Source organism: Hyposmocoma kahamanoa, unplaced genomic scaffold, assembly GCF_003589595.1.
Source record: "Hyposmocoma kahamanoa isolate Upper Pololo Valley unplaced genomic scaffold, ASM358959v1 232, whole genome shotgun sequence".
NCBI classification, from domain to species: Eukaryota; Metazoa; Arthropoda; class Insecta; order Lepidoptera; family Cosmopterigidae; genus Hyposmocoma; species Hyposmocoma kahamanoa.
In genome coordinates, this window is record NW_020653750.1 from 10,087,592 (window position 1) to 10,115,001 (window position 27,410).

The 27,410-nt window shown below is 36.1% G+C and overlaps 1 protein-coding gene across 2 annotated transcripts in view; it reads right to left on the reverse strand.

Moving 5' to 3' along the window:
- Positions 1–8,608: 8,608 nt before the first annotated feature.
- The window catches only part of LOC113228529, a 68,050-nt gene continuing 49,248 nt past the window's right edge, over positions 8,609–27,410 (reverse strand). Inside the window, exons 3-5 of one of the 2 annotated variants that reach the window (XM_026461872.1) lie at positions 19,659–19,776; positions 10,123–10,220; positions 8,609–10,004 (exon numbers count right to left, since the gene is read on the reverse strand). In XM_026461872.1, coding sequence (XP_026317657.1) covers positions 9,883–10,004; positions 10,123–10,220; positions 19,659–19,776 — 338 coding nt within the window. In that variant the 3' untranslated portion in view covers positions 8,609–9,882. Of the gene's footprint in view, positions 10,005–10,122; positions 10,239–19,658; positions 19,777–27,410 lie in introns of both variants that reach the window. The other variant, XM_026461871.1, reaches the window with a different exon arrangement.

Consider the following 27,410-nt stretch of genomic DNA (forward strand, 5'->3'; position numbering starts at 1 on the left):
GTAGATAATTAGAAATATGTAATATAAACGAATAATGTCGTAATAATTCCTAATGTCTAAATAAATTATGTCTCCATGTTGATGATATTTTTTCAAAGTAATAATGAGACTTTGCAACTGTCTGATGCATGAATTTAGTACTGCTGAAAACTAAAATATTCTCAAGTCTAAATAATATACTAGCCAGATCTTGCACTTTTTCACCTAAAATATTGAAAAATTTAGCAAGTTGAGCACATGTATCTGATACTTAGCTCATTAACTGAATTCGTCAAATTTATGACGTCAGAAAGAGCCTTACGTAACTTATTATTTTTGAGATTTGTTAAAATTTTAGTCTGCTATGTCTTCACTTCCATAACGTAATATATTTGGTAAAGGCGTCAGAAATGCTTATTTCGTTTTTATTTAAAATTTTGAAAACGTGTTCACATCGAAGGGCATATATCTGGTTAAGGTTACTGTAATTTCTTGAATGATTGCATTTAGCGGGTTCAATAAGCTTCTCTTAACGCGAATAGGTAAAAATGTATCTACTTTCTAATGTCATTTTTGTGAATATGGGATATCTATAGGAATTATTGTGTACGGGTATTTCATCAATTAATGAATTTTGTGCTTAATGCGGTTAGTAAATGTAACTTTTTCTTCTAGGTAAAATACATGTTCATATTCACTACATAAATTAATCAAATTACGCGATGTGACACCACGCGTTCGGACACTGACTTTTGTAAATTGCATAGTTTGCTCGTTGAATGTACTTGAATAGGTTCCGGTACGTAAAGTATTACTAATTGTCGGATTTGATATTTATAATTGAAATACATGAAACACTACCGGTGATATTTATATTATATTAAAAATTATTTAAATATAATATAAGGAGTGGGATGTAAGATGCTTCTAACTGGTCAAACAAATTACAAAAACTGACATGAACATTCTCTTCAAATTCAAAAACATTTTGAAGTGTTTTATGAACCGTGTAAAGAATAGCGCCAGTCATATTAAATTTTGAATATTTTACACTACTATGTATAGACCAATCTGATTCTAAATCTTCTTCAATAGTATATAAATTTCTAGCAGCAGCAATTTGGGTAAAACGAAGGTTACGTCTGTCAAATCTGTCTGTAGAGGAACTAGTCCTAAGCCGGGCTGAATTAGGGTGAAAAATTTTGAATGATTAATAAGGCACTTATAAAGAAAAGAAAAAAAAATGGGGAATGGATCAAATAGGAAATTGGCAACCAATAGGATACGTGTACTTACATCAATACCTGCATATTTTCTTTGTGTCTGGAACCTTCTTCTATCGATGTTTGGATAGGGATCCTCTTCACCTCCGAATGCCAGCCTCTCCGTAGGTACGTACTTGTAGATTTTTCCGTTCGATACGAAAAATAGCAGCGAGATTAAGATAAATCAACTACTACTGACTCTACAACTCCAAGACTGCGTCAATTATATAGGGTGGCCGCAGTGGAGATGAAGTAAAGACGAGAAAATATGATAAATAACTATATTAAATTTCCACAAAGGTATTTTTTAAACTAAATAATTTTAAGAACGTCAGAAGTTAGGTACGTTAGGTCTAAAAGTACTTATACGAAAAAGATCTTAACTAAAGGAATTTAGTCTACGTCGGATGTTAGGAACGTTGGGCCGAAAAGTGTCGCATAATTATAATTAAAATGACGAGTTTTGCATCGGTCACGTTGCAATGCACGGGGCGCGCGTTCCGGGGTGCGCGAATGCAAGTGCATTGAACTGACGTTTTAGGTATGTGTGTTATGCAAATCTGGATACATAACACGCGATTTAAATCCGGAAAAATAGTTTCATTTAGATAAATATTATTCTCTCAAGTTTTTGCCTAAAAAACGCTCTACTGTAAAATCGTGATTTTGCAGATAGCCGGTCACTCTTTCCTGCCGTCGATGTATTTTTGTATTTTCATAATCCTCTAACCTCCCGTATTTAATTTGTTTCATATTATTACAATTCCTATTTTGTTTCGTTTTTTTTTCTGCTGTTATATTTACTAAATAACTTTTATTATTTGTGATTTATATGACGTGTTCTTTTCACAAAAAGATGTTGTGCGTTTCGCTAGTATCAAGTCAAGCAATTTGAAAAAAATGGAAATAAATTAATTTGCTACTCCGTGTGCTCGCTGAAGGTGAAAAATAGTTGCGTTTGTATTACTTTCTTTTTCACACAGTTAATTTCAAATGAAAATTAATAAAATAAATAACACAATCTCGCCTGAAAAGCTTTCAGTCGGGTATATTTTTGGTAGTGGTGTTCGTGACTGTAGTAGCGCTTATGCTATTTATTTTATTAATTTTGTTTAAGGAGAGAGAGTGTAAAAATTAATTATATGAAAAAAATACTGCACTATTTAAATTTCACCGGGACTAGCAAATGAATTAACTTCCATTTGGATTAACATGGATTCTCGCAAAGTAACTGTATCTATTATATAGACATATTTCTTTTTTGATCGGTTCAAGCCGCATCGCATTGATAAGTATTGTGACCTCTTCATGTTGGCAAATGTTATTAGTTTGATTACGAGCATTTCTATATTTTAAATGTCTTTTAAATATTTTATTACCATTATGTCTTGCCGTAATTAAATGTTTGAGCGTTATAAAATAGTCCAATTTTGAGTTAATCCTAAAAAAATTTGTTTGCATGGAAAAAATCTTACCCGTCTTAAACGACTGTAAGGCGTTTAAAACCACTCCGAGAGCAATCCACTCAGCGTGAGAGTCTTACAAAAAACTACGCCTGTCGCTCCGTTACCCCGTATTTTTTATTCACAGACAGAAACCATGCAAGAACCATGAAACGTCTCTCAAGAAACAGATTGTTCGAATAATAAATAACAAAGTGGTTACTTTATTAATTTATTCATGTTGTTTCTCCATGCTTTTAAAGTGGTAACTAAGAATTTTATGAAGTGTTCTCGATTTTCTTACTTATTTTGGCTTTTATACACTTTTAAGTTATTATTAAAGTGCTTAAATAAAGTATGCATACCTGTTAATAGCAGTAGAGCTCCTAGTGAAAGAGTTCGTCCAGGGTAGTACTGCCACTTTACCTATTTCTGCCGCCAATCAGTAATGTGAGCATTACTGCGTTCCGGTTTTGAAGGATGCTGGTGAAGTTATAGGCACAGTGGGACTTGTCCAACTTATGTCTCAGGGTGACCGGCGCGGTAGAAGTGCCCCTAAGATCTTTGCGATTTAAAGCTCTGAGTGGCACTGCGACTGCCATGGACATGTATCATAAAAAAATAATGATACGTTTATTGTAGTTACTATATATAACTATATACATATATAACTTTTCCACTCTAACATATTTAAAGTTGTTTCTCATTTATTGCACGTAAATTCACCATCAATATCTACCCTCGTTCTAAGTGTGTCGATAAAGAAGACTTTTATAAAGTAGATCGAAGTATAGAGTGGGCTATATTGTCGCCATATACAATATGTACCTAGAAAGCCTTTCTGTGTCGGTCGTGACGCGACCTAGAACTCGACGCTACGCCATGCCCTATTTTCTATGGCACTTTGCTTTAAAGTCCCTTTCGCAGTTTCCTTCCTAAACTCATTTTCTCTTTAACTGGACTGTACTATAATAATCTATAAAATTATGAAAACATCGCGACCTTGTCTTTTGTGAAAATGTCTCTTAACATGAATATTAAGCCTTTTAGAAAGTCCTTTTATTATTAGAGGGCAGGCACCAACCTAAGCCAATGTTTTAATATAGTCATAGAATACTGCGTATGCCATAGAATACATAGTGTTGAATACTTTGTATTTTATTAATTTTTAATTAAATATATTACCATAAATGGATTTTTCATCAACATGTTGTAATTTTAAACTACAACAGACTTTTCGTCTTTAGCCTGTGCTACAATAAACCGCGTTAATTTTTCAAGTATTTTGTTTTTATTCTAAATTACAAAAATATTAGTAACCTATCCTCTATACTATAATATAGAATGCCAGCGTTTTGGGCACCCTATCGCGGGGCCTTTATTTTATTGTTTCATGTAGCGTCCTATATTTTTTAATTTTTATGTAAATACGCTTATAAAAAAATTATACCCTTGTTGTAATATGGCCACATCTGCAAAATTGTCATTTTGACAACTGTCATTTACTGGCGAGAGATTTAAAGATTCCACGAACGAAATTACTCGATAAGTATTTTGTATTTAAATAAAATAGTTATAAAATTTCACATATACTTCATTATCACAATTTTTATGACTTTCATACGATAGCGTGTATCTTTATTATATCGATATTACGAAATGAACAAATTAACATTAATATTGTCGCATATTTAGTTGCAAAATAAAACACACGTTACGTTGGTACATTTATTTAATATCCGTGACAAAATGATGACATACAAGTTACTCGTACCTAACTATGTTAAGATTACATTGAGCTTATGTGTTCTCTCAATTCCTAATTCAGCCAAGCCAACCAGACTTTACGTGAACGCAAGTGACCCTTGAATATTTACAATATTCACAATGGTATATAGAAACTACAATGCACCACATAATCTCAAAACACGATTATAATATCGTAACAAATTTTAAAATACAATATACAATACATTACATGAACTTAAACTTAACCTACTGAATTGATGAAAATGTGATTTTTTTCAATAATGGTCATTTGCAAAAAGAAATGTACGCGAGATTTGAAACTTCAGTTTACATCTAGATTTACAAAATAGATTACTTTTAAAACTAAAAGAACTTTAATAAATAGCCCACAGGCTATTGACTTGGCTTCTAGCCAGGCCCACATTAAGTGAACAGCGGACCAGGAACAACATAGAAAACTATACGAGTAGTTGCTACTGACACCATGCTATTGACTAAAAAATTGTGATATCACATAATACAGTTATTATCTCTCCACTCTTGCCGCTAACATGTGGCATACACGATCTTCAATTAGTGTAGCAATGTGCTCCGCGCATTATGCTACGCCGTAGCAAATTTCTACAAAAATTATTTGTTGAACGTGTTTTGTGTAGATAAAGAATATTCGAACAATCACACGAGTTGGAAATGATTCATAAAGCATTTGCGAAACATCAATTGCAATTTCTTGGGTTATTAACCTTATTATAGAACAATTATTTAAACCTATAATAAAGTCGATAAAGGAATATTATAAATACATATATTTATCCATATAAAGGAAAATCTTCAAAATTTACTTATGCAAAGTCATAGAATGGAATGTGAAGGAACAGGCACAGATTCTTTCAATAAGGAAATTACACTTAAACACACGCCGAGTAAAACACCTACGATGTATCTATAATCGTCTATCGATGACAATTTACATTACCTACATAACTTATTTATTTTAAAAATGATGACTATTCAGTCGGGTTTCTTAATTCTACAATGAATATGCTGCATCGGGTTTCGAGTTGTAATTTTATCCGTGGAAATTCACTGTTGCTCGTCTTATGACCACATTTTCATAAAAATATAGTAGCGACGTATCATGTAGTCGTCGTTCATATTGGACACCGCACAAACGAGTTTTGTCTTATGTATTTTTGATTTAAAATACTTAATTGTTAATTACCTGGGGCATTATGCCGACTGAACACAAAAAGAGCGTAATTTCGCTCGAGATCCATCGCGAATCTTCTGCCTGGTGTGTCACTAGATACATTTAAACAACTGTCATTTATAAGACTTGCAAACTTTAAAGAATTCGAAGTAAGGAAAAGCTTTATGAATTTTTAAAATTAAACACAAAAACAACATAAGAAATGAAACTATTTTTTCGGATCTGACCATGTCAGCTAGCCTTGACCATGGGACCTGTAAAGGGCACAAAACGTTGGTTTGTTTGAAAAAACAAATATACGAGATTTAGATACGAAAAAAAAGTTTAATTTCCTATGTGTAACAAAATGAGAGCGCTATACTCACAATCTCGCACTCCTTCACATACAAGTGAATCATTATTGTAATTTCAGATAGAATAAATCCAACTATCAACCAACGAGTATTGTCAATTAATCCCAACATCACATATCAATCCTGCCAGTGCTGCCAGTGGCTAACTTGGAAAGAAAGCGAATTTGAACGTAACATAAAACCTAAAGTGAAAAAAAGTGATACTTTAAATGAAGACTATAATTTTTATGATAACTTTAAATAAAAGAAGATAGCAAATGAAGAAAAAAGTCGATGTAACAATGAAGAAAGTATATATATATATGTGTGTGTGTGTTGTATATATCTACGGAATATATAAACATGAAGGAAATGCTGCCGTAATCAAAGTGTGGATTTACAACAACGAATGACGAAAGATTGTGAGAGAGTGTGAGTATAGCGCGCTTATACCACAAGTAAAACAAGACCTCTACTATGAGTTTATTAGCGATTGAGGAATATATTATCAATTTTGTATGATAAATTGTACAGCGTCTCGAGAACATATTCCGAACAAGTGTTTTGCTATATTGTAACTCATCGTAGAGATATTTGTGTGCAAAAACACATAAACGCTTTCAGAAATTGCAACGAGTATGAATTATATCTTGCATAACAAAACATAAATTTAAATTTAAAAATCCCCGACACAAAACAGGGTTGTCCAAAAAGTCAATAAAGTCACCGACGATTCGTTGAGTCTTTTAAAGAGCCCAAATACGATAGTTCTTCTATAAGTAGTCGAAGAGTTGGATAGTCTGCAGGCTTGCATCAGATAGTTATCATATTATTATACGTCCTAGCATCAGATAGTTATCATATTATTATAAAAAACCCGTGGTAACCATTTGGTTTGACCTACAGCCTCAATCAGAAGCCGTGAATTCGAATTCAGCCTCGCACCTCTAAGTTTTTTTTCTAAGGAATACATCGTGATAAAAGCTGCGCGTCGAATAAGGATCACAACCCTCGGAAAACGTGTGAAGTGCGCGTCATCGGCGCGTATAACATACGCCGTGTGTAAGTAAGCTCTAAGAACCATCGCCATCCAATTAGCCTTAAAAAATTTCTTTAAGGTCAGTCCTATCGTTTCGGAGCTACGACGCCACAGATATACAGACAGATACTCAGACAAATGCTTAAAACTTATGACTCTCCTTGTTTCGCATCGGGGTTAAAAAGAAGGCTAGGTTAGAAAAAAGAAAGTATATTTTTTTAATAACACATTTTTTAGTAAAAACTATATAAGAAATTTGTTAGGCCAATTTAAGCTTTGACTAGTTGAGATAATAATGAATACTTTACTAGTGTCTTTTTATAAAACTGGAAATGTTTTAAAAAATAGAGTTTTGGTTACGTAATTTTACAAATGTCTGATAATTATTGACTGAAACAGTGCTTTTCTAATCTATGCTTTCAAGCGTCTAGATTAGATTTACCGCTTAGTCTTTTTAAGTAAAGCATTCTAAAGATTTTCTATTTCTACTTAAGTGTAGTTAAATTCTATAGAACTCGTTTGATCTATTCTTATAACTGTACAAAGTGTTGACACCGATACTTAAAGGTAGAGGTATATACATTATTTAATTACGCAACATAATAGAAGGAGAAATGTTTTGAATTTGCTCATGTATTCAAAGTTTATACACATAGTTTTAAGACAGGATTTCATGGAGTATTTTTCATGAATTACATATGAATCGAAGAAATTTGTCGGGAATGTTCTAGAGGAAATTTAATTTCTTGTTTTAATAATCGTACTTCGTTCTAATGCTTAACAACATTGCCGGTGGAGAAAACAAACAGGTGGCTTCAGCAGACCAACTGCGCAAGGCGAAAGACGACTAGGTGGCATTGATATTCTCTCTTACCGGATTGGCGTCACCGTTTAAATCACTGTTTTAACTGAGTTGCCGTTAACCAACTGTTCCTATTTATCAAACTCTAGATCTAATCTGTCAAACTATAGACAGTGTAATTTTTCTAAGGCTTGTTATGTTAACTGCTTGACAGGAGTAGCTTATGGATTAATTACACTCAAAAAGCATGCAATGCCCTCCACGTCCAATACAATAATGCGTCCAATTAGGTCTTGGGGCTGCCTCGTTATTGCAGTGCTTTTGGGATGTTCGCCGAGGAGACAGATAATTAGTAGAAACTGGTGGTGGTTTAAACGTTATACTGAGCCGAAAAGAAGGAATAGCAACAGCACAGGGTTGGCTTTCACCTTACGCTGTTAACCTGCTGGGTTTTGTTTATTCGTAAACTAAAAATGTATGCAAGATGAGGTATATGTACATCAGTAACATGTGTAAAAATACCAACCATATATCTCACCTTTAAAAAAAAACATTCGACATTTTTTGTTGTTTTGATCAATTGACATATACAAAGATATATAATGTCCATATAGTACATTAGTCTACAACATTAAAATACGATTGTAGATATATATATATAATATTTACTTTCTTGACAATAATTACAAAGAAATATTACGTTTATTGGTTAATTTATATTAATGTAGGTATTAAATATGGTACAATGTCGCAAAAAATACGAAATTGGCACAGTTTTAGGACATTATAATTTAATTTCCTTTAAATTTGGATGGAGTTTTTGCTTAGAAATGTTAAGAAGCTTACATATTGGTACGCAATATAACAATTATTTTGATAACATCAGTCGGATGTAGTACATACTCAAACACATATTTAATCGTGTAAAACGCCAAAAAATGTATCGAAACTCTACATTAATTCATGTATCCATGTCGTTGTCCTCAATGTTGAATCTTACCCTATTGTGATGGTAAATTGTAATTAATCCAATTGACGCTCATTTAGTGAGAGGCTTTTGGTCCTAACCACTTTCCCCTAGTTACTACGAGAAAATTGCATCTAATTAATACAAGCGGAAGAAACGAAGCCGGAATGGTTACAAAAATACAAAATCAATCGTTGGTTGTTGATTCCCCGCCGAGGAAAGCGTATTTTAAAACCTATTGGTAATTACGTCCCTCTCAAAGTCTATAGAACGGTAAAGGCACGGTCATGATGTGTATTGCACTTAAGGGGTTATTTGTCCGTACAGACAGAGAGAAGAAATTCTTCTAAATGTTTCAAAACACGCTCTAAACTACAAAGTCAAGTCAAGGAAAGCGTTCCAAGGCACATACTTTTAGAAACAATTAGTAAAGTGGTACGAGAGAGACCGCAACCGGGTCACAGCACAGGTCACACCTACGTCGGATGAGTTCAATACAGCGACCACTAGAAGCGGAGCCTACCATGAAGGATCAATAATAACACAGTGAACTAGGAGTCTAATCTCGAGCGCTTCGCTACCGTACGTCATCTTGTACCATTACGATTATATACTTTTAACAGACACATTTAATACACAAAAATCTTAATCGAAGCTCTTACAGTCCACCAAAACATTTTCTCCCACCTTGTCACCGTTTCACAGAGGACCGAGGCCACATTTCATCTGCATCTTTTGCCCACAAGTTTATAATAATGATAAGTAGTTGGTTCGATGTTCAAATGTTACTCGCTACCGTTATCGCACACTCCGCCATTGGCAATAGCTGGAATATGATTTCCGTTAGTCTTTTCATGCAGCAGGCAGGAGTGGCGTGGAGGTTCCGGTCAAAAAATTTGAGGTCGATGACGTGTGTCGCACGGTAGCGGGAGGCAGGTACCGCGGCAGAGGTGGCGAGCGGCGTGCAAAAAAGCTGGCGCTCGCGCTGGTGGCGGCGCCGGCGGCGGCAGTACCGGTGACAGCGAGCCGCCGCTGTCGCGGTCCGCCGCCGCGGACGGCGGGCGCTACACGTGCGTGCACGCGCCCGCCGCCACGGGTCAGCCGCCCGCCAGGATGTCCTCCGGTTCCGGCGACCAGCAGTTGTCTGAGAGCCAGCACCCCACCACTACCGTCACAAATCCTATCAGTAGCGCTAGTACTATGTACACCTCGGCGTTCCCTGCATAACAAACAAGTAATGTAAGGATTTTAATGTACCTATTCATTTGGAGTTCCATTAGAAGTGGATGGATTTTAAAAACAATCTTATTCATAGGGGCAATCTTATTCACACTCACCGAGTTGCTTTCGGATACCGAGAGGCTGTCGGCTGCGCCAGAGTGAATTGATGAGCGTGGGGTCGCCGCGCGTACGCCAGTCGCGGTAACCTCGCCCTCTGGAATACTGACTGAATCTGCGACGAAATATACCCCCATACATATTAAATTATCACGACATCTATTAGATCTTAACAAAAACGCACAATACCGCATTCATCGCTCTTAATGACACAAATAATTGTGAACTATCTCTACAATAAAGAAAAAAGGTCCTATCATTATTCATAATGAGACAGCGAAACTGTCGAAGGTGTTGCTTTTATTCAGGATTTGGCACCAAGCCAACAATTGCTATGCCGAAGCTGGCAGCCGATTGTACGTATCTAACTTTGGATCTTATTACAGCAAAAAAGCGAAATTGAATTGTTAGCTCTCCGTCCGTAGGATATTCTCGTAGCGGATCGTGCAGGAGTATGCCTACTGAGTACGTGTCGCATGCGAATGCATATAGCTACCGTGAGAGATATTACTTCAAAAACGCTACAGCAGCAATTTTACTGGCAATCGGAAACATCAAACAGAACAAATTCCAGCTGCTCAAGCTCCACAAACTCCTAATAATCTCTCCCTACAAAAAGCCAGTGGGCAATTGCCCTCCTACAAAACAATTCAATTTCGCAAACTACCATTGACATGTAATTAAATCTCAATAATGGTAAGATTACAAGCTTACTGAGTTACGAAGAAGGTACAATGACAAAGAAAAGCTCGCTTTTAAAGAAAGCATTTACATTTATTTTATGAGGCTAACGTTCAAAACAGGGGTAAACATGAATTGATTTCAAGGGTTCAAGAATATTATAAAAAACCGCTCAAACTCACACTCATATTGGAATATTTTTACATATGACTTGTTATGAAATAACCTACGTTAAAAACTACTGGTGTATCAAACGTGCAAATATATAACATTTTTTTCAATAATCATCATGCAGAAAAACTATTCCACCATCGTTGTTTTTCGATGGTATGCAAAAATTTTAATTTCCTTATTATAATAAAACGGTTTGTGAATTTTTTAGGAGATAAATTACTTACATTGTCTCGCCGCGCACCAGTTTCGTAGCGATAATAAAATATTAGAATCACAGTGTGCGTCACAGTAGCGGTCTTCTCATGAGAACCACATGGCCCAATAACACAACAAATAGTGCTAAAATAGCATCGTCGCCACCATATTGAACAAAACGATCACTTTACCGAAACACTCCTTACAAGGTTAAAAGAAACACAAGTAACGTGACACTGTTTTAGCACCTTTTGTTAATGTTAATGAGCCTTCGGTCTTCTATGAGAACTCTACCTTGACGCACACGTTAAAGATGGGAATTTCATATCTTTTTATTACACAATAAATATTTATACATTTGAGATTGTTGTAACAATAAATAAAATCAGTGTATGTTCGTCGTTGTATGTGTTGAATGGTTTTACTAATAAAGAGCATTGTGTTGGCCTCGTAATACCTTTGAATGTTATTTTTCTGCGTAGAGAATTTACTGGTTTTGTGTCTTTCTATGTAGGTACGTGTTTTATTTATTGATATACTTTCTTAATATACATCCATATAACCCTGTAAGTGCCATTTTTCGACTACCTAGTAGAATAATATAAATAAAACCTATCTATGTTTTATTATTTTTCCCACAATACATTAATATAGCTCTGAGATTGGTATTCCAATTTTATAGTCATCTAACATCTGTAGAATGAGTAATTGAAACAAAAACCAATATGCGAAATCGGAGTCGACATAGCCGAGACAAGAACGGCTATAGGGGTGTTAGCTTGCAAATTAATGGCCCAATGCATTATGCGACTTCCCATGGGCCCGGTTTCGCATTGATTACACTAATATTCCTATATCACTGTTTGATTGATGTAGTAAAATGTACACGGATGTACATACTAATGTACTACATGCATATTCATAATTGGAATTTAATTAACCGAGATATGTTGTGGAAGCAATTGTAGAGTGATGACGTAATTGTTACGTTCACAACTACGAGTGGTTCACACGGCGACTGTAATAATAATAGCAGCGCGTCTGCAGCGATACAGTCGCGATGCAGTAGCGATGCAATCGGTCCATCTTTACACACACGCGCGACTTAAGCTGCGATACATTCGCGATGCAAACGCGATGCACATTTTTAAGCGTTTTTCAGCGTGCAACCGCGTATAAATCGCAATTGTCGCGATGCAATTGCGTGTTTCATAAACACGCGTTTATATCGGTGATCGCCTCTAAATGTCGCCATATATAACCGCTCTGAAATCTGAAACAGACAATAAGAAAAAAACAAAAACCGGGACAATAGAAAACAAAGGTTATTACTGAAATAGGTTTGCTGTTAAATCCTCATACGTAAAATTTAGTGGTGGTTATTATTATAGATGGATATTTTGCAACGATAACCAAGCACTCAAGTGCGCAAACAAAAATAACAAATAAACAAAAAAAGGTCTGTATGACTTGCATAGAATTTCTGGAGATCTGACAGTTTTCTTCTGTTAGCTCTGCTATTTGAAATTACTCGACGAATTGAAAGGAACGAAGGAAACATCCCCTACGGGGAAGATAAACAAAGATATGTAATTGTAGGACAAAATTCGCCCTTTTCATTTCAACCTCTTTACAAACTCAATTGAACTAGCTATCATTTGTAACACGTGGTACGTTCGCTTCAGTGCATTTGAGTGCTCGGGTACTTTTCCCTCTGTTTCATTCGATTCCTAACGCTTTTTAAATGCAAATTAACAGGCCAAAGTACTTATATTTTATATCTTAATCGGTTGAATTATTATCGTACTTACATTTTATATACAATTAAGGTTTCGTGTAGGGTTAAATTATAATTTCTAAGCCACGTGACATTACAAAACGGGCATTACGAAATGATATTCCTGCTGTGTCGGTGTAGCGGCGCGACACGCCACAGTCACAACTTTGACACGATATACTCTACTGGGATTTGTAACCCAGATAGCAATTCTATAGAATAACGTGAACTTTCGTACACATTGATTATTTTTGCGTGTTTTTAATTTCGTTCGGTGGCCATATTATTGAAAAGTATTATATATGCTAATCCATATTATCTATTCATCGAATTTAATCACACATATTGGTGATATTTAACTGAGTTCAAACGCCCACCTTATTGCTTTTAATAAGAAAGTAATATTGGTTGAAAAAAATTAGTTTTTTTTATTTGTGACAGCCATTAATCTCAATTTTAGACGGCTCTTCCAGATAGTTCTTATTCACTCTCATCTCGCTTAGTCTGTATTTGGTCTTTCTATTATCTACTTGTATTTCTAGTGTGCACGAGTGTTCGTTTTATCAGATACTAGGACACGATTAACGATCTAAAGCTCTCAGTTTTGTTCTAAATCGATTTTGTTTTATTAATGATTCTTATGACTATGCAATACATATTACTGTTTAATATTTTTGTCGCTTCTGTTACGTACATCAACGTAAACAGTGTAACAAATACAAATCCAATAAATATGTAGATTTCACATTTTAGATACACATTGAAAATGTCAACAAAATTTTTAAAACGGACATTTCTCTAAACCTCGCCGTCTCTCACTGAAATTGAAGCTGCTTTCTCAAACCATTTGCTATTTTGTATTTCTCGGAAAATAACTATATCTTGATCAAATTTTCGTGTCGCTTCGAACGTGCAAGTAACTTAATTTAGAATGTTACATCCTTTGGGGCGGCTAACTAAGATCCGTAGCTAAGTTATAAGCTTGTAACTCATAAGTTGAAATTACACCGAGTAATATCGACACGATTGGTTGGCTTTATTTGAAATTACTTTCGCGTTAGTTCCGATAGTAAATCACGATATTTGCTAAAACAAATTGATTAATTGATCATCTGAATTGGTATACGCAATTAACGTCTCTAGCCTCCAGAGTAAGAAGACTTACATTTGAATAGGAAGTGAAACTATTTTTCAAGCACACCAACGTTTCGGACCCTTTACAGGTCCCATGGTCACGGTTGGCTGAGGTGGTAAAATCAAATATTAATGCAAACCACCTTATTTTTCAATATAGTAACAAAAGTTATTAATTAAATGTTATTAATACAAAGATGGAACACTCAGAAAAAATTCCTTCCATCCGGCCAGATTCGAACCAACCGGATACCAACTAAGCCACGGAACGAACCAGCGGACCTCACAATTTTTTCTATGTGCTTGATGTCGTGTCGATTTGGTTTTTCAACGACTTTTTAGTCGTAGCGTCATCTATGAGAAATCTATGAAAATTTTATCACCCAGTTAGATACCTTTGCTCTACCAGCCCTGGCGAGAGATGTCGCTATTCACTGTATTTTAAATATTTATTGAATTGATGTAGTTGGTATAGCGTCTGACGCGGTATGCTAGAGGACGTCTGTTCGAATCCGGCCGGATCGAAGGAATTTTTTTCTGAGTGTTCGATCTTTGTATTAATAATTATAACAAACTAGTGGAGTAATTTCACAAAAATAATTGAATATCAATTCAATAAAAATTAAATATGTTATTTTAAAATTTTTCGAGGAACATTCCAATTTACGCTACATATGTTTTACAATTATTGATTTAATATGATTTTTTGTTTTTTATTTAATTATGTTTATTATTAATTGATAATGGAAATTAGAATAAATGATAACATATTAATTACTACAGTCTATATCTGTTTGGGATTTTTCATCAAAGTAAATACTGGATTCCAAACTGGTGGTACGAAGAAACCATTTTCCCTGTTCAAATTAGGCTGTTTTTTTAATTTCATTGGCCTCTCGCAGCATCCTGGGTAGATAACGGACTTCTTTTGCAAGGACCTGGGGTTTGTCAAAATTTTTGAATATGTAGGTTTATCCATGACATGCTCGCAGACTGCAGACTTGTTTACGCGACGGTGTTTGACATTAGCCATATATGTTCTTTCGCGCGGGTACAAATACTTCGCTTCGTTTGTCCAATATAAGAGAGACTGCACTAGCAGTCAAGGTTGTAAAGTCCTCCATCTTGGAAGGGGATGTTACATTTCACGGATCTCAGGAACCTCAGGGGCTTGAAATAGGTCTTGTAGACGCACGCCTGAGGACTTTTCCGATCTTGTCTGTAACACCTCTCACGTAAGGTAAAAAGGCAGGTTTTCGCTCGAATTATATATGTACTCAAACAGCCACGCGACTGTGCGGATTTTAAGCATGGTATACCTAAACTTATGTCAGTCTGTAATTAGTTACGGTATTTCAACGGGATGGTGTTGCAAAGATAAGATTTCTTGAGCTGGAGCGGGCACAGAGGGATCTCTATACTGAGAATCAAGTTCTTACAGTCAGACAGCTTTTTGTGCTTACATCCATACTGAGAAAGCATCGTCTAGTTCCTCCACCGCAACCTAATCGTCGTCTGAAAGGACTGCAGTTTTTTGTTTTAAGCTTACTTCTGTACAATAAATTAAACAAAATTCACAATTTCGTTGGTTTATGTAGTTATGAAGTTAAATCTAAATTCGAAAATTGGTTAGACTCTTGATTACACGACTACTGAAGAACTACTAGATTACAACTATTAAATTAAATAAGATTATTAAATTTACTTTCAAATTGAATTAATTTAATTTGAATTGAATTAATATACATATATACACTCACGCAATCGCGCGCGCGACACACACACTAGTACGAAATTCACTAATAATATTTGCTGTTAAAAATCAGTTCAATATTTTAGGCGGTCGCTGGCGTCTGTTAACATTGTAAATTTATGGGAAGTTTGCAATCACCGTGCCCTTTCTTCGCCATCGATTAGCTAAGGAAACAGAAAATCAGAAAATATGGGGGAGATGGCATTTTTAATAAATTTCAAATTTTACATATCCATCATACCCATTATACGTCCTACTGCAGGGTACGGGTCTCCTCTCAGGCGAGGGCTTAGGCCTTAATCCGCCACCCTAGCTGTGCTAGTTAGTGTGTGTGTGGGTTGGGGACTTTACACGTTTACCGTGGGTTGTGTAGACTTTGACGTGCAGGTTTCATCACGATGTTTTCCTTCACCAAAAAGCTGAAGTGGTCCTAAAGCTGAACATGATATTTCAAATTAAATTTCGCACTTAGTTTCCGAGAAATTCAGAGGTGCGCACCTGGATTCGAACCCACGGCCTCTGCTTGAGAGGCGGCAGGTCAAACCACTACACTACCGTTTTTTTTAATTACATACTGTTATTTCGATTCAAAGCAACGGGCATAAAAGTAGGTCTTCTTACTTATACAATGAAGAGATAAATTTGTTTGTTCGATCCATTTTAGGAGTGTTGTGTCAACGACACCAATAAATGGAGAAAGAAAGGGCAAGGCAAAAGTACATTTAACATCTAGAGTGAAAGGAACCATAAATTATGTCCCAAAACAACATTATACAACTTAGCAATATCGAGTAGCCCGTTATTTTCATTTACTCGTAAAGTTAAAAGCAAAATATTCATATTACATTCCCCTCGCAAAAATCACAAAACAAACAAAACAAAATTCAAACAATAGATTATTAATTCTCGGGCATGGAACACCGACAGAAAACGGCTACTCCAGAGCAAAACCTAATAAGAGACAATTTTTTTGAAAATATTTTTTTAAAGGAATACTATTCCCGTAGTAAGTACTCACCTAATTGCGATGACAGCCACTTCAAAATTCTACAATTCATCAGAAGTTTCGAAACCTAGTAAGGCCCGTCAAAAATCTAGTCACTTTAACGAATTGTATCGGATCGCAGCAGTCGCACAAATCTCTTTTGTATTTATATTGTATATACTTTATAGTCTTTTTAAGTTTGTTTTATATAAGTGATTGTTTTTGGCGCTTTTCTTTACCATTGTTTCTGTTTTTGGATTGATAGCTGTACGTGTCTTGTAGTAAATTAATAAACTGTAAATACATTTGCTTTGGCCTTGCTCACTCGCCTACAGCTCCGGTACCTATCTGGAGGGTACTGTACGTGCATCCGGGGCGGTTCACCTAAGGCACTAGCCTTACAGAGAACCGGATGAAGTGCTTGCAAACGTGCTGATCCGGGGTTGGACCTGACTTAGATGGTCCCTGTGCAAGTTCGCTTGCACAGGTTATAGTGCCCTTCCCGCATAACCAAGAGGTTGGTAGGGCCGGGCATTGTAAACAAAACTTATGTAGAAAGATATGGGACTGGCCTTGCTCATTCGTTGATAGCACCCACCGGAACCCATTGGTACAGTCCTCTACACCAATTCAAAACATGCGAGTATTTGAGTCTTGTTTGGTTTGAAAGTGGTTAAAGCGACTTACTAGGTATTTGAATTGGCAATTAGTGAATAATAAACTTAACTGATACTCAACATCTTAGTCCATTTACTAATTTAATTAGTCAAACTATATCAAATTTTATTCTACATTTTCCAATGAAATAATTAAACCAAATACTTACTTAGCAAATGCTTATACTGTGTCTTGATTTTGGCTGCTAACTTTATATAAATATATTAATATTCAAAGTTAGTGAGGGTATAAAATATGTTGTGAATACTATTAATTTTTTTCACTTAAAAGGAAAATTGTTTAAGGTCGACCTCAGTTTGTATTTTTGACTCCTGTAAAGTTTTGTCTAAAACACTTAACTATATACCTTACAACCATAAGTTAGATGACAATATTTTTCAAATTTATTTTAATTTTCACAACTGTTGGCAGAGGTATACAAATACAGTGCCGGGTGTACGCGTGAGACTGGCAAAGTGTGTGTCGTTCAATAATGCAAAGGAAATGTCCGCTTGACTACGGCCAAAGAGATTCTAATGCACTTTGAATCTCTTTGACAGTATGCACCTCCCCGTGCTGCTTGTGAATCCGGTGGAAGGTGCAAGGTGAGTGGCTCTATTTTTGTAACATTTACTTATATGTTACGGTGTGTTAAATCCAACTGTTTACGTAGGTAAGCGAGACATAAGCACTATTGTGCTTCGAAAATGCATATATAATAATATAATATAAATGCATAATGATATGCTTCACATATGTACATTTATTTGGGCTTGTGACGATGCTGACCTCCTTCGTCATCATCTTACCTTTTTATCATCCTCTTTTCTGGTTCTTGGCGACTTATTTTTAAAATTTTGAATCGTTCTTGAATTCCCCTTTCCTTTACTGTTCTCAGAGCATTCGCGCACTACGTCCGATGTGTATAAGTGCCGAATCCAAAGAAAAGACGGTCCGAAATGTCACAGTTGTCCGAAGTGTCATTTTATCTTTAGTACAAGCGATATTCGTACTTTTTCTGATTTGAATCGGACTTAGTGCACAAGCGACATCTGAAGTGGGTCCGACTTTTCTAGATTTGCATAGTCTCGGATTTGGAAGGACCACGAATCGAATGCAGTGCGCTAAAGCCCTTACTTTTATTCTAACCGTCGTCACTCCCAAAATTATTGAAACGAGAGGAGTGCCCATAAATCATAGGTCACCTTCATTTCTTTTTCTTATTGTTATAAGAAAATTTTTTTTTTTTATATTTTTTCTCATTTCTTATTGTAAAACTTCACGTCGTTTACTATTAAAATTATTTCTTTATATAGCCCCTTTTGGGGTGAGTAATGTGTATTGTATTATTTAGTTTTAAAAGGAGTGTTTTATAATAATTATATAATTTATTCTTTGTTATAGCTTTTCTTTTCCTCTTTTTGCAATAAACCTTGTGAACCGAGCCTTCTGCATTCTCATGTCTCTAAGGCTTGGCCAGGCTTGAACTCAATGAACTATGTCCAAAATACACCATTTTCGCTATGCTAAAAATATAACTTTGAAAAGAAACCAATAACGAAATATAGCGCAAAGAAAATACATAAAACGTATACATAAACACAAATACCTAAATGAAATTTATCGTATATTGGTTGCCGTAATTTTCTTCACCTCTAAAACTCGGATAAGACCCCGTGTTCTATTTGCCACTAAGCTAGTTCCATAAGACGCGAAATGTGGCTTTTATAGCTCTTAATAATCCTGCGTAATTTAGTATAATATCTCGCTATAAATGTTTATTAAAGAAACGATAACCCCTAAATAACGCTAAAGTTTACTACTGCTGCTAACTATATCAGTTGTATTGTGGCTAATTCTAACTATTGGCACAATAATAATATGATTCAATTGTGTATAATAAATAGAGCTTTACCAGGGATAGGGATGTTTCTAGAAGTATATAAAAATATTAGTGAAATGTGAAGATAGAAGATGACTTGTCACTGGTATTGTTGTTTTTGGGTAGTATCAAGTTACATTTAACAGATTTTTTTTACGCCAGGTTCTCTATGTGTGTATTTTGTGAAATGTGTTTGCCATTATAGTGTGTCATGTATAATTATGCAATACCATATGTGCCTGTTGAATGTATGTAGTGTGATATTGTGTGTCAGATATGGAATGTGTGGAGTCGTACCTGCGGATGCCGCCGACGCCGGCGGGCGGCGCTGTGGAGTGCGGCACGCCCGGCGGGACCTGCGCGCCGCCCTGTACGCCGCCTTGCACGCTGCCCTGCGGCGCACACACACTACACCCTGCGTACACACGTGCAAAAATATCAAACTTTGAAAATATTAATAAGTCATCATCCCCCCCGCCTGGGTGTTAAGTAAAGTAGACATAAAAAAAATGCAACATCTTTAATAATTTATAAGTGTAATACAGTTACCGGAAAAAATGGTTAAACTCTTGTAGTGTATTAATGAGAACTTGAAAATGGGATGCATAAAAAATCGTATAGTCCAGATCCTAAAATAGTTACGAAACCTAAGAAAAAAGTTAGTAACTAAAGAAATCTGTTACAGCACTTTTTTATGAAACCAAGTGATGTGACGAACGACTTGTGCGCCTGGTGGTAAGCGACAAGCCTGTCCATAACAGTTGCAGTGTCGCTCTTAGCCTTAAATCGCAAATATATTGCGATTTAAAGCCGCTACTGCGCCCGTCACCTTGAGACATATATTAAGTTGACAAATCCCATCCTTCAAAACCGAAACGCAGTGTTTACATTACTGTTTGGCGGCAGAAATAGGGAAAGTGGCAATACTTCCTTGCACGAACTCTTTCACAAGAAGCTCTACTGCGCTTCAAAGCTACCTTTTAATAGTTTGTTAGCAGCGTAGTGCAATGCAATAAATATTTAAAATAATTTATCGAAAGTACGTCTTTTGTATATTTATTTACGTTCAAATTATTATTATTTTGACTTCTAATTATATTTTACAAATATTACCATTGAAATTGACCCAAATAAGTATCACCGCGTATAAATTACTGGCTGCGTCATTAAATCCATATATGCATGGATTCATGAGCGTCCGTGCAATATTATTAAAAAAACATGTTGCACCTAGTTTAGTCCGTTGAAGTGCATGTACTTAATGTATGATATGTATCTTCAGTAATATGTTTTGTACGTCTAATGTTTGGCGCGCTACGCCCGATTCGTATCAGGGGGTCTACTCTTGATCTCCGTCCGACATCCGTCCGAAACAATTACTGCCAAATAAGCAATACTTGATCAAATGAAAAGACGCGTGATGCGAATGAAGGTTTATTCTTGATATGTCGAATATTACTTATTTGACAGTAATTGTTTCGGACGGATGTCAGACGGAGTCCGAGAGTAGACCCCCAGTTCCGAATGCGAGAAATGACGGTCCGAAATATCACAGTTGTCTGAAGTGTCATTTTATCTCTAGGTGTACAAGCGATATTCGTATTTTCTAGGATTTGAATCGGACTAAGAGTGGTTACACACTGCAACTTTTAGCAGCGATACAAACGCGCGTTCGTGAAACTTCGCGACACTGCATCGATGAAATCGCCTATAAATCCCAAGTGTAGGAATGCAATTGCGCGCGTGTAGGTAGATGATAAGCGACTGCATCGCGTTTGCGTCGCTGCTAAAAGTCACCGTGTGTAACCGCTCTTAATGCACAAGGATAAGGCTCGATTTATATTGCGGCGGAACGGAATAGGAGCGTATTTTTGTAACGAACGTACAAAGTAGATGCCCGAGCATTCTCGAGCATATTAAATTTTGGCTAGTATCCAGTGTGTTCGTTACACAATTGATCATGAAGTTCATTATGATATGTACAAACACGTTACAAAAATTTGCTTCCTTTCTGTTCCGCCGCAAATTGAACCTAAGCAACCTTTTGCGGTTGGTGTTTTTTTTGTTTATAATTACATCAGTCAACTTCTACACAACCTGCATTTTCACAAATAAATGAATTATGAATGCAAGCATTCTACTAATTGTCAGTGAATGTCAAACGTCGACACAATTTCTTCTACGAAACAAGCCTCATACGAACGTGGCGTGCATCTCTAACAAATTTCCATTCAAGATAACTGCATCAACTGAGTACAGGCCTGTTTCTCTCACTCTGAGCAAATTGAATTTTGCCAACCTCCTTGCGTTCTGTTGCGAGTTTCAAATTCTGTTGATTGTTTTCGTATTATGCTGTTAAGTAATATTAATAATAATTGTGTACATAAAAGTACCTAAAGTAATAGTTGTACAAATTGATTGTTAAACCTTGATTATCTAAACTTGGCACAAGCTCGTATGCGCGATGCCACACGAGCGTTGCGTCGTCGCACCACAACACCCCTCACCGCTTCTCTTCCTGTCCCCTTTATCCGATGGACACGCGTTCCGTCACCGCGCGCTGTTTCAACGCACCGTGTGGCACATGTCGTTCTGATTTATATGTAGTACAACACAGGTGCGTCAACGCAACTCCCGTGTGGCATCTCTCTGTCTTAAAAGTCAGTATCTAGTCTAGTCAGTCACTAGTTTGTTATAATTATTAATGCAAAGACTTCAGCATACCGTGGTTGACGCTCTCTCAACTGAGCTACGGAACGCATCAGCAGACCTTACGAATTCTTATATTATGTGCTTGTTGCAGATCTTTGTTTTTTTGGTTCTAATTAAATATATGAAAGATGTTCTTCACTTCAGCCAGTTCAGTTATGTTTACAGTATCATTACAGAGTACCAAAAACACCGACGTCAAAAGTCATTCATTTCCTAGTTTGCCACCCCTTAGAGGAGGAATATTTTCGTTAAATTTAAAAGGGGCCACTACAGAGGTACCCTCTTTCCAACAAAAAAAGAATCATCAAAATCGGTTCCATTTGGGAACTGGCCTGAGTTATCGCGTAACATACGTATACAAAAAAGAACGTACAATCGAATTGAAAACCTCCTCCTTTTTTAGAAATCGTTTAAAAAGAAAGAAATTTTTTTTTTATATATATATTATTTGAATATGTATATTAACCTAATATTTATATCATTTTTTAAAACATAATCTAAATCAATTTGTTAATGCAGAATGCAATGACTGCGGTATGTCAGCATAATTTGGCTGCAAAATGGCTCAAAGCGTTCGGCGTGCCGACGATCCCATTGTATATTTATTCATGAAGCCGACGGCAGGTGCCATACGATGCGGCCACCCGAAATATCCAGGCGTATGGAATATTCAATATACTATTTTTATATAAAAAATGTGTAACGCCATTAAAGAGGCCCAGAAAGAAAAAAAACAAAAAATATTGTCAAGCAATCTGAAAACTTTGAAGGAATCATTTATCACCTATGTAAGTGTGTAGCAAAGCCAAAGGCTGCTAACAGATTGACAGTGAATGCTTGAAGTCGCAATCAACTTCATGCAGCTGAGACATCCACTGCAACGTCGAGATCGACTGCGTGCAGTCAATGCGTTAAGTCGTTATCAACTTCATGCAGTAGTGGTCTCGGCTGCATGAAGTTGATTACGACTTCACGAACTAATTGCAAACGTGCAGTTAATCTGTTAGCAGCATTATACGTGTGTAAGTGCTAATTTAATCAAGTGTAAGTGATTAACTAAATTACAATGACGAGTTAGTATAGAATAGATAGCCGTGGCACTGTCTCTCAAGCAGAGACCGTGGGTTCGAATCCAGGTTCGCACCTCTGAGTTTCTCGGAATTTATGTGCGAAATTTTATTTGAAATTTACCATGAGCTTTTCGGTCAAGGAAAACATCCTGATGAAACCAGCACGTCGAAGAAGGTTCACAACCCCGAATAACGTGTGAAGTCCACAACCCGCATTAGTTCAGCATGGCGGACTATGGTCACAGACTCGTGCCCAGTAATGCGACGTCTAATGAAAAGCAGTCGACGTTAGTGTTGGCATCTATCAGAACAAGTGTTAGGGGACAGCTGTTCACGATTGCTTCGGCTTCCAGTAGGAGAGTTTCTAAAATTTGTGGTTTAGGTGTTTGTCCGACTAACATAACCCTTAATGCCGTCTTCACACTTCTTACAAGATTTCCCAAATGGGTTGATGACGATTATTATTATTGTAATAATTATTTATTATCATTAGGCCTTAGCCTAAACGCTCGCCTGAGGGGAAACCCTTACGCAGCAGTGTTCATCAATCCATTTGCGTTGTTGATGATGATCATAATAGAGAGATAGTCCTTGAATTCTAGACGTAGGGTACAGGATCTTCTACATTTACATAAATTACTTCGCGGCAGCCTTAAATCCTCAACGCTTCTATCCCATATTAATTTTAACATCAAGTGCAATCCACGAAGCCTTCCTAGACCATTCGTATTGAATGTTTATACTAATAATACTTCTTTTACAACCCTTTGATGAGAATGTGTCGGGCCTACAATGACCTTATGGCTGATCCTGGCGATGATTTAGGGATGGATACATTTGATGGCAATGTTAAAAGACTTCGCAATCGAATCCACAACCACCATTCTCTCTTTCATAGTTATAGTCATAGTAATTCTATTTAAGGTTACAGTTTTATTTATGCCTAAGTATTTTATATTAATTTACAAATAATTTATATTTCAAACAAAATGTTTACACATGATTGGTCATGCTGTACATACATGTTTAGGTTTATATTCTAGAGTAGAACTAGTAGTAATGTTTAAGTTTTTGCTAAGGAGTGAATGTAAACTGTTTTGTACATCCAATAAATAAATAAATCATAATAGAGCTAATACGTATTATGAACATTTACAGTGTGTAATCAACAATTTTCAGTAAACACAATGTTGATTGACAGAGAATAGAATTAACATTACAAAGAGCTGTGGGGTATAAACAAAGCATTGAAATGAGACAATGACAGCTTTCTATTGCCAAGGTGTGCCATTTGTGATACTATTCATTATGGCACCAGTGGTCGCTTTTGTTCCTATTTTGAAGTAGGCTATTCATAATGGAAACGCATTCTCTATGCACATAATGCTACTTTCGCGCCCTATTATGTTATCAATCGATTAACTCCAGGCTCTTATTTTCAATATCCTTCAGCTGGGCGACTATAACAATGTGATAATAGTTAAATCGGGAGCAGATAAAACGAAAAGCAGTTCGAACAGATTGCCAATAGAATACCGAGTGGATTGTGAACAGAATATATTTGAGAGGTATTGCAGTGATCGAAAATAAAAATAGGGAACATTTCAACATTCGCTACAGGTAGGTAGCGAGTCGGCGTAGATGAACAAAGTTGAGATAGCAGGGTGAAGCACATTTATTGCATGCGTGGCGTTGTGAAAGTTGTCGTCCTCGTTGTACGATATTGAGCCCGTCGTCTGCATCGTATACGCTTAATATACCTCTAGTTTACTTATTTTGTAGCAGTTGAGCTCGTTGTGAAAGAGTTAATCCAGAGAAGTACTGCCACCTTACCCATTTCTGCCGCCAAATAGTAATATGAGCATTACTGCATTCCATTTGCGTACCGTGTATATAGTACCGTTTATAGTCGACATATTTTATTAGAGCGTGTAGTGATACAATTCTGCAATTCAAAACCTTAGTTCAATTTTAGAAGGCAAAAATTTATAACTTTTTACATTTCTTTAGTTTTTTATTTGTACTAATTTTACAAAATCATACAAAATGGATGTCTCAAGTACAGGTATGTAACGATAAATATAAAATTGTAATAGATTTTTGCTACAACATGGCACATATTCAAGCAGCCTTAACTTTTTTGAGGAAAACTTATAAGTTCGTGATTTTTAAAATGTTTCCGTTTATTTCCGGATCAATAATAACTCATTTCCCGAAAGGGCATCTATTACACTTAATATTAACATTTACAAAAGACGCTATTGTTTGCGGCAACTTACTAGAAAATAACCATGTTCGATTCAATTATAATTGTATTTAAAGGATCAGGATCCGGAGCAATTCGCGGACAATAGTATAATTATTTTAAACAGATATTTTCACTTAGATATTTTTATGGTTTATCGTTTTTAGTTACAACATGAATGTCGAAGATGCGAATGGTGTGTATCAGAACCATGGCAAGTCAAAAGCTCATGTTCTGTCTATCCGTTTGTATCCATAGCGTCCTTGCTATTATAAAAAAATTGTATACTAAATTGAAATAATAGGTACGTTTATAAAACAGAGCATCAAAACAATTCACAGTCAAATAAAAATACTGTGCAGCTGTTTATGAGTTAATTTGAAACTGAGATCTGAGAGAACTTGTACAGGTTTTGTTCCGCAAAATTGCTATTACGTAAAATTTTCACCGCGCAATAATAAAAGCTGAAACACGCGACGAACGGGAGTTATTCGTTGTTGCGAAAATGCAAATTTTATACAGCTATGAGCAACTGGCAAATGTAAATTTCGATGTAAAACGCTGTATGTAGTTTGATGCAATCAAAATTTGCAGTTTAATATATAAGTAATTTGCTTTTTATAGTAGAAATTCCCGTAGAATCTTTGTATGGCCTTAGACGTCTTGGTATTGGTTATTTAAGTTAGTTAAAAGTCAGTTGGGGTGAGTTGACACACAATCACGAGCGTAGAAGTGTAAAGGTAAAGGTTTATTAAAAGCTTTACAAGTAATAACGTCAACTCAAAGTGTGCTGTTAAGTTCGCCGCCAAAAATAAACCACAAGCTCAGCACAAAAATCGTAATTATTTAAGCACCTTTTCTTGTTAATCTACGAACTCACTTAAGTAACGCTCATATGCAAAGACGCTTGTACGAATACGACCTATGGACGCCTTCGAATTAGATGCTTGTAGAAGCGCTGCAGCTTTTGCAGTTACAATAACTGTGCTAGCGGCCGTCATAGCTAGAACGGTGCCTCTTTGTCAGTTGCCTCTTTATCCTCCGGCCGCTGCTCTTTCAGCGTGATTTGACCCTAAGTGACCTATAGACCTATTTTTATTTGCCTATAGATATTACTACGGGATGATTGACAAGAAATATACTCGATCAGGCGGGTGAGGTGTTTTATGTATTTACTTTACTGCCAATAAAACGAATGAATAACTTCTGCAAACATTTTCAATATGTTGATTGTACATTTTGAGTGAGTATAATTCAATTATTTTAACAATCTCATTCTTTTGTGATGGAAATTTTTGATCGAAAAAACATTCACACTTTGCTCGCTGATAGTTATTGGCTTTTCAGTGTTCGAATATGATTTAATTGCTTCGCCAACAGCATTACTTAATTACAAGCTTCGGAGCCATCCACTTTTCACTGAAGTCGATGACTGAATTGTTAACCTATTTTATAGTAATTAATTTTCTCGCTCGTCAATACCTGCACTTAATAGTTTTATTTTAGCTTACACAGTGATAGATAATGTTCTTGCAAAAACAGATGTCGGGGTATCGTATGAAGAGGGCACTTAAGTAATAAATTTATACTTACTCTAAAAGTAATATGTAAGAAGAAAAAGTGAAAGAGAATGGGCGAGTGAAATGAAAACTCCGAGCGGATAACAGAGGGCGCGGCAGACCACCGTAGCGCTGGATGGACGACATCAGACGAGACGACGACGAAGAGTGGAAGAAAAGGGAAGAGACCTGCATCCGAAATTGGATCAAAGGAAGGCCGCCATGATGATGATGATGATGGTGTAAGATTTTCAGCAGTAGAACTCACTATGAAAGATTTCGTCCAGCGAAGTACTGCCGCCACCTTACCTATTTCAGCCGCTAAGTCTGCTAACAGATTGACAGCATGTTTGCAGTTAATGCGTGAAGTCGTAATCAACTTCATGCATTCGAGAGCACGGCTACATGAAGTTGATTACGACCTCATGCATTAACTGCAGACATACAGTCAATCTGTTAGCAG